We start from the raw sequence: 8,818 nt of genomic DNA on the forward strand, positions 1-8,818 counted from the left end.
AACCTGCCTCGGTGCACAGTTTCGTGTCCGTGTGGGTCACTATAGCTTGAAGATGTAAGGTCCCGCTCTTCAGTTTTTATGTGAAGACTTGCTCCCAAGGGCTGGCACTTGAAACTTTAGTGGGTTGCTTTCTGTGGAAAACCCTATCCCCTGCGGTGTGCTGATGCCCTCAGTCTCTGAGCTCTTTGGGAAGGTTCCTGAAGGTCCCCTTCCTTTGCAGGTCAATTGTCAGGACGTTGAATCGGCTCCCGACCTTGGGTCCTGTACCCCGTCGTGCTCGGTACCGGTCAGTTCTTTTGGGCTTTCTGGTGCCGACAGTCCTCCAAAACTACTGTATGTCCGTCGCCCCCTTTTCCGACTCCTCTGGTCCCGGACCACTGTATGCGACCCAACCTCGGTCCTTCTAGCTCCTCGGGAGCTCACACTCCCAAGCTCCTCTCTCCTTGAGAGCTCTCACTAGACTAGTGATGTGTCGGTCGTGAACGATCTGACACAAGATCTGGCTCCCTGCTGTGACCGACAGGAGCAGGATCACCAGTGAGACCCACTAAAATCTCTAAACGGCTCTTTTCGCTGCTGAAACCCTGCCCACCCGTGGCTAAACTCCACCTACTCAATAATCTAATTGGTCACTTGTAAGTGGGCGGGGTTTAGCCGCGGGCAGGTGGGGTTTTGGCGGCGTTACTATAATTTTAAATGTGTTCACCTGGGGTGAACACACATTTAATAAGGAGCCGAGAACGATCTTAAAAAAACGGCTCTTTTTGGTGAGCGGAGCCATGGGAACCAGATCACCAAAAAGAGTCAGACTGCCCATCACTACACTAGACTAACTCCATCCCTCCTACCAGCCTGCCTGACCCCTAGGTGAGTGGCCCTTTTCCAGCTAGACCAACCCACTGGTGTGTCTGACAGGTCATGATGTGAGGTGTTGATTGGGATTTGTGGTGCTGATGGAGGTGACACCGGTTTCTAGGAACTTGGAACCATGGTGGGTAGGTCCTGAACCCTGCAAGAAGGATGCAGTTCCCTGTGGCACCCTGATGTATTCAGGGGCGCCACACCAGCTGCCATCGCCAGTGCCGTGAACAACGGATCTGTATCAGTGCCAGGTGTTAGACCCCGGCCGATCAGACATTGATGACCTCTCCTAAGGATAGGCCACCAATGTAAAAGTAGTGGACAACCCCTTTAAAACATTTGAGAGTAGTTCAGGAGACCCGCAGTCGCTCTGCAATTGTAGGTTTCATTCAGATGTCAGTTTCTCACATATTTTATTCATATTTTTCACGGATGGAAAATGTACACATTATATTCTGTTCAAGTCCGAGTTGTGGATCAAACTCACCATTAGGCTATGTGCCCACGCTGCGGATTTTGCGCGGATTTTGCCGCGGATTTGCCGCGGATTTACCGCGGATTTCCCGAAAATCTGCAGCAGCGGCACTTCCAAGCCATTTCAATGGCATTTTGGAAATGCTGTGCCCATGCTGCGGATTTTTCCACGGCGGATTTGCCGCGGATTTTGATCCGGAAAAATCTGCAGCATGTCAATTATTCTTGCGGATTTTGGTGCGGATTTTGGGTATAGAATGGGGGAAAAAAAAAAATCCGCATCAAAATCCGCGGCAAAATAGCGGTAATCCGCGGCAAAAATAAGGTGCGGATTTGCCGTGAAAGTCGCGGATTTTCATGCAGAAAAATCCGCAGGTATATTCTACCGTGGACACAGCCTTAGAAGTCCAAGGGTCATCATTTTGCAACACATCTGCTGTCTGTTTCTACATTGCAATGGGCAGAAAAAGCTTAGCAAGTTTTCTTTTCATGGGGGAAAAAATCAGTAATGAAAATTGGACTGTCTTTTGCATACGAGAAAAATCACAGATGTCTAAATGAGAACTTACTCGTGCCTTTTTCATAGATAGACATTGCATAAAATAGTTTGAAGGCCTTTTCTGGGCTGAGATAAATTCCTGCAGATTGCCGAATCCTCCTGACAGTGTGCAATAGGCTCACTGTCAGGATTCCCCTGGAAAGTGTGACTTCAGCATTATGGTATGTGTATGCAACGCTTTTTTCAGGCATCATGGAAACTGCTTGAAAACCTATCAAGGGAATTTTTATGTAAAAACAAATTACTACGCAAATGTTCAGGGATTTGAATGTTTTTTTTTTAACCCTTTCAGGCTTCTAAAAATGGCAAACAGTTAAAAGAAGTGACCTATCCATTTTTCCAGTGTTTTTTTGATCGTAAGACTACAATGCAATGAGGAGGATCAAAAGACACCCGTGGATGTGTGTTGTAGCATGTGTCATTATTTTTGCTTTAAAAAAAAAAAAAAAAAAAAGCTAGTGGTTTCTTCATTATTGATGGAATGAAAAAAGCAACAGTATAAAAAAAGTCACAAAAGCGCTGCAGAAACTGGGACAAAAAAAAAGCACAAAAGACACTTCAGAGGGGAAAAAAAAGAAAAAAAAAACCACACCAAAATTTCCAAAAGCTTTTTCTGCTTGAGTTTATAAAATGTGAGGTGCACACAGCTCTAAAATAGTGGCACAAATGTTTTTTTTCTTGCGCAGCACAGCGCTGTCCCACTGTTATCGTGTACCGCGCTGTTCACAAGTGTGTGTTTTTTTGGGGTCGGAACACAGAGGCATGTCTGATTTTATCCGAGTCATAATAATATTTATTCATTTATATAGTGCCGTTAATTGCATAGCGCTTTACATACATTGGCAACTCTGTCCCCATTGGGGCTCACAATCTGCATTCCCTATAGTATATCTTTGGAGTGTGGGAGGAAACCGGAGAACCCGGAGGAGACCCACCCAAACACGGGGAGAACATACAAACTCCTTGTAGATGTTGTCCTTGGTGGGATTTGAACCCAGGACCCCAGCGTTGCGAGGCTGTGTGCGCATGTTGCGTTTTTTCATGCGTTTCCGCAACGTTTTGAACTTCAGCGTTTTAATGCAAAATTGAATGCGTTTTGTTTTCGAAGCAAAGTCTATGGGAAATAGGGCTTTCTTGTGCGCACGATGCTGTTAAAAACGCAGCATTTTAGTTGCTTAAAATTTGTCGCAGCGTTTTGCTATCATTGAAATCAATGAGAATGATCAAAACGCATCCTAAATCAAATTTCTAGCATTTTACATGCATTTTTGGTGCAGAACGCATGCGTTTTTCACAAAACCAAAGCATGCGTTTTTGACATTATAGTGAGGTCTTGACGTCTTCTTTCACACACATACCTAGCCCGACTATTTAAAAAATAGTAAAACTATAATATAACGTTATTTTATACATAAATATTAAATCACAATACGGTAATATTTTAAATAAAATTAGCTATTTTGTGTATGTTTTCAACCATGACATTTTTTTTCCTTGTGTTTGAATGTTAAACTTTAGTAGTTCATTTGTATTGAAAACGCATCTGTCTTTAAGCACAGAAAATGCATGTAAACCGCGATAAAAACGCGGCAAAAATGCAAGAAAAACGGATGCGTATTTCCTGCGTTTATGTGGTCAAAACCAAATTTGACATTGCCAAATTCTGCCAGAGGATGCGTTCATTTCTGCAAGGTACTGGACGCAACGTGCGCACGTGGCCCAAGACTGCAGTGCTAACCACTGAGCCTCCAAACCTACCCATGCAAGTCTGAGGGTCCGTGAAAATCATCCGCTGTCCATATGCTGTCAGTGTTTTACCGACTGTTTGAAAGAAGAAGCTTAAAATACCTACAACTAGCACGGTGGCTCAGTGGTGAGCACTGCAGTCTTGTGGTGGCTCAGTGGTGAGCACTGCAGTCTTGTGGTGGCTCAGTGGTTAGCACTGCAGTCTTGTGGTGGCTCAGTGGTTAGCACTGTAGTCTTGTGGTGGCTCAGTGGTTAGCACTACAGTCTTGCAGCGCTGGGGTCCTGGGTTCTAGTCCCACTCAGGAAACCATCTGCAAGGAGTTTGTATATTCTCCCCGTGTTTGGGTGGGTTTCCTCCCACACTCCAAAAACATACTGATAGGGAATTTAGATTGAGAGCCCCAATGGGGACAGTGTTGACAATGTATGTAAAGCGCTGTGGAATTAATAGCGCTATATAAGTGAATAAATATTATTATTATAAATTTAAAAAAAACCTGATCAAAAACACTGATAAAACTTTTTTTTTGCGTTCATGGAAAATAACTGACGTCTGAACAAGCCTTTATAAGGAAAACTTCCCAAAAAATAATGAATTGCAATGTGTGACAATTAACCCTTGCAGTTTATTTTTTGTTTAAAAAAAAAGCAAACTTCCCCTTTAATTGCTTTCCCCTCTGCAATCCCCCAAGCCCCTCCTGTGGGTTTTAGTATGTGAATGGGTGGAGGGAAAAAAAAGCCAATCCCATGGTGTGGCTGTTTACAGCAGAGCAGAATATGGAACGTGACGAGTCAGCGAGGAACAGGTCAGTGACATTTGGAGAACTCAAGGTTTACAGGAAACAGGGGGGGGGGATATTGGAAGTGAGAGTTCACAGCGAGTAACATCTGCTGATATTGTTGTGTCCATGGTTAAAAGGGTGCCCCAACTAAACTATCAGAGCTGAACAGCAAAGGCACAGAACCTTCAGCGTCCCTTTACACTGGATCTGTGCAAAAAACCTCATAAAGTCCCTTGAGAAACCCGTGGTCGTCCCCATAAAACGTTTCCTCTAAAACTTGTGCAATATGGGGTTGGGGGCGTAAAATATTGTTAAGCGGTTATACATCCAGAATGATCTTTCATTTTTAACCCTTTCGTTTTTAGAACCCACACCCAGCAGTGATCTGGAAGAGCTGGGCTACAGAACAACACAGCTCCTCCTTCCTTGATCCTCCCTCCTCACTTCCTTTTTAGATTTTTTTTTTTTTTTTTTTTGGCACATAGATACGGGCAGAACAAATGTGCCTGTTTACAATAGACTGGGGAGAACGCTGAGAACAGGAGAAGTAACGCAGGAAAGAAGATTCCCAACAGCAACGTTGCCATCTCATCGGAACCATGGCCGCAAGCACTGCCCAGCTGGGGAACTTGTCCATCACGACCCAAGTGGTTCCAGCAGGAGGACAGAACAACCTCCCAGGACTCGGCACAACTCCGAGCTGGGTCCAAGAGTTGTCCAAGAAGAAAAAACAACCCATAAAGTCGCTGAGCGCAGTGCTGATCCTCATAGGGGCGCTGCAGTTAACTGTCGGGGCCTCCATGTTTGTGTCCGAGAATGGCTACCTGTCGCTTCTCTCGCGCAGCGGAATCGTATTTGTGGGCAGTCTGACGTTTATCGCCACTGCAATCATCACCGTGGTCTTTGCCAACAAGGACACTATCATGAGGATAAAAATTTGTCTGATCAGCCACGCCATAAACGTGGCAGTTGCCGCCATTGGAATCATTCTCTATATCATCCAGGTGTATACGGATACTCAGACATGTTGGGTGGCCGTGCATGAAGTCGATTCGAACAACAACAACTGCGTTCCGGGGAATGCAACTGCTAGCCCTGACTATAACTATAATCGGTATTACTACTACAGGGATTATTCGGAAGTCATTTATACGCTGCGCGTGTCCCTGAACGCTCTGGTACTCTTCTATATTGTTATTGGCTTCAACATTTCAAGCTTCATCATATTCCTGAAATGGAAATCACTTAAAGACACCAAATATACCTTACTTGGAAACTAATGTATGGAACGATGGAAGAAGATACGCGGAGTATGGGACTGGTGATGTCATCATGAAAGAATATACGCGGAGTATGGGACTGGTGATGTCATCAAGGAGCAGTGACATCATCCGCTGAAATATAAACATGAAGTGAACGTCCCTATAATCATATCCTTTTTTTTTTTTTTTTATGAAGAAATTTTTGGACAAATATGGAAACGGATAACAGAGATGCTAAAGTTAACACTTCGAAGAGTAGGAATCCAGAAAAAAAGACTTTAAAATAAGGAAGGGAGTATTAACACTAATGCAGTGGCTCCTGATTTCCCTTGCAATGGTCTCAATAAGCCTGCTCCATTTGTGTCGACAGTGCACCATTTTGGGGTGCGGTTTTCTGCTGCCTTAGCATCCGTATTACAGCAGTATGTCCACCAAAGCTAAAAGTATCCCAGCACCTATGATGCTGTTAGTTCTGGCCAGGACTAATATGCTAAAATTCCCCCACATTATGGCCTTGTTCTGTAAACAGCTTTGTACCCCATATATGATGATCTACAAACACAAAAGTCTATATATTGTACTTGTAGTAGATTTTTCGGGAGACTTTCTCCTTTCATGCACCCGTCATATTTTTTTTTTTCCCCTATGACTCTGATTTTATGTACGGGATACTGACATATTGAATCATGTTTCATCACATGCTGTATTCTCAATCAGAATCGATTGTTTCTGAGACAACATGGTGACTCACAGAGGTACCATACATTAGCACCCCGAATTTCAACAGGTCTTTGCATACCCTCAGGGACGCTGGCGCTGCCGTATGGGGTCAGTGTACTCGGAAGTTGGGGAGTGCGCTGGGTTTTGTTCAAACTTTTTTATTTTAATGCTATTTTTCATATTTTTCTAGTTACATTTATAGTGTAAAGTTTAGATTTCTTCCCTTTATGTATTTGTGACAAAGCCATCTTATAGGTTTGGGAAGAAAAGCCTCATAGGTGTAATAAGTCTTATCAGAGAAATCTGCTGTTTTCAAATCTTTTGATTTTAAGGTTTGCTTTTTCATTAAAAGAGTACATGACATTTTGAAAAACCATGCCGTAGAGTCAGTGATAGGCTCTGTGCCCACGTAGCGTATTTTCATGCAGTTACGCTGCGTTCTGCACCGCAGCATAACTGCATGCGTCCTGCGTCCCCTGCACAATCTATGAAGATTGTGCCTAATCCATGCCCACGTGGCGTATTAGAATGCAGCGCTTCGGCTACTGCCGAAGCGCTGCATTCTAAAAAGCAACATGTCACTTCTTTCATGCGCTTTGGATGCAGCCCCCGCTCTGTCTGTGGGAGAGGCAGCATCCAGAGCGCATGAAATCGGCTTTTCATTACGGACTGTTTCTGCAGCGATTTGAAGCGCACGTGTGTTGTTGAAATCGCTGCAGAAATTTCTGCAGGGACAGAACGCAACGTGCGCAGATAGCCTTAGGCCCTGTGCCCACGCTGCGGATTTTGATGCGGATTTTCAGAAATCTGCATGTCCATTGTGAAGCTAGCAAAGTCTGAGAATTCAGAAGTGCTGTGCCCACGTTGAGTATTTTTCCCTTGCGTATTTGGTGCAGATTTGGTGTAGAAAAAAGAAATCTGCACCAAATACGCAAGGGAAAAATACTCAACGTGGGCACAGCACTTCTGAATTCTCAGACTTTGCTGGCTTCACAATGAAGTGCTGTGCCCACGTTGAGCATTTTTCCCTTGCGTATTTGGTGCAGATTTCTTTTTTCTGCACCAAATACGCAAGGTAAAAATACTCAACGTGGCACATCACTTCTGAATTCTCATAGACTTTGCTGGCTTCACAATGGACATGCAGATTTTGCTGCAGATTTCTGAAAATACGCGTCAAAATCTGCGTCAAAATACACAGCGTGGGCACAGGGCCTAAGATGTTTTGATCAGTGGGGGTGGGGGGGGGGGGGGGTCAAGGTGCTGTAAGATGTAAGAGCAGAAGTCCTCAGCTGAGCGCTGCTCTCCTCCAGGGTTCAGAGGAGGGCAGGCCTTTGACTCCTACCGACATAATGTCAATGACAAGTATTCTTTAAAATGAAGAGCTTATTTTCGTAGCAGAGTTTTGTTTTCATTTTAGCCATTATTCATACACGCAGTGTTATATTACATTTACCACAAGTGCATTATTTCCTGTATATGAGGATGTTGTGTATATATATTGTATGTTCAGGATTATATAGCAGTGTGAGCCGTTTACATGTCAGCTCAGTAATAAAATCCTACATTTATATTTGTGGAACAGATCTGCAAGACAACATCTTATGTTAGATTCATCCCGTACTATGTTAGATCCATCCCGTACTACGTTGGATCCATCCCAGCCTACGTTAGATCCATCCCGTACTGTTAGATCCATCCCGTACTATGTTAGATCCATCCCGTACTATGTTAGATCCATCCTACGTTAGATCCATCCCGTACTATGTTAGATCCATCCCGTACTACGTTGGATCCATCCCAGCCTACGTTAGATCCATCTCATCCTACGTTAGATCCATCCCGTACTGTTAGATCCATCCCGTACTACGTTGGATCCATCCCAGCCTACGTTAGATCCATCCCGTACTGTTAGATCCATCCCGTACTATGTTAGATCCATCCCGTACTATGTTAGATCCATCCTACGTTAGATCCATCCCGTACTATGTTAGATCCATCCCATACTATGTTAGATCCATCCCGTACTATGTTAGATCCATCCTACGTTAGATCCATCCCGTACTATGTTAGATCCATCCTACGTTAGATCCATCCCGTACTATGTTAGATCCATCCTACGTTAGATCCATCCCGTACTATGTTAGATCCATCCTACGTTAGATCCATCCCGTACTATGTTAGATCCATCCCGTACTATGTTAGATCCATCCCGTACTATGTTAGTTCCACCCCATCCTACGTTAGATCCATCCCGTACTATGTTAGATCCATCCTACGTTAGATCCATCCCGTACTATGTTAGATCCATCCCGTACTATGTTAGATCCATCCCGTACTATGTTAGTTCCACCCCATCCTACGTTAGATCCATCCCGTACTATGTTAGATCCATCCCGTACTATGTTAGATCC

At 44.0% G+C, this 8,818-nt stretch overlaps 1 protein-coding gene across 1 annotated transcript; it reads left to right on the forward strand.

The window, feature by feature from the left end:
* The first annotated feature begins 4,360 nt into the window (after positions 1-4,360).
* LOC142258450 (uncharacterized) lies at positions 4,361-7,305 on the forward strand. The gene is made up of 2 exons (XM_075331054.1): positions 4,361-4,446; positions 4,788-7,305. Exon 2 carries the CDS (start codon positions 5,022-5,024, stop codon positions 5,700-5,702), a length of 681 nt encoding a protein of 226 aa, XP_075187169.1. The 5' UTR covers positions 4,361-4,446; positions 4,788-5,021; the 3' UTR covers positions 5,703-7,305.
* The last annotated feature ends 1,513 nt before the right edge of the window (positions 7,306-8,818 follow it).

The sequence above is a fragment of the Anomaloglossus baeobatrachus genome, chromosome 12 (assembly GCF_048569485.1).
Source record: "Anomaloglossus baeobatrachus isolate aAnoBae1 chromosome 12, aAnoBae1.hap1, whole genome shotgun sequence".
In the NCBI taxonomy this organism is placed as follows: domain Eukaryota; kingdom Metazoa; phylum Chordata; class Amphibia; order Anura; family Aromobatidae; genus Anomaloglossus; species Anomaloglossus baeobatrachus.

What these genes read in the sequence shown, in the direction of transcription:
- LOC142258450 (XM_075331054.1), top strand. Translation starts at nt 5,022, where the DNA reads ATGGCCGCAAGCACTGCCCAGCTGGGGAACTTGTCCATCACGACCCAA.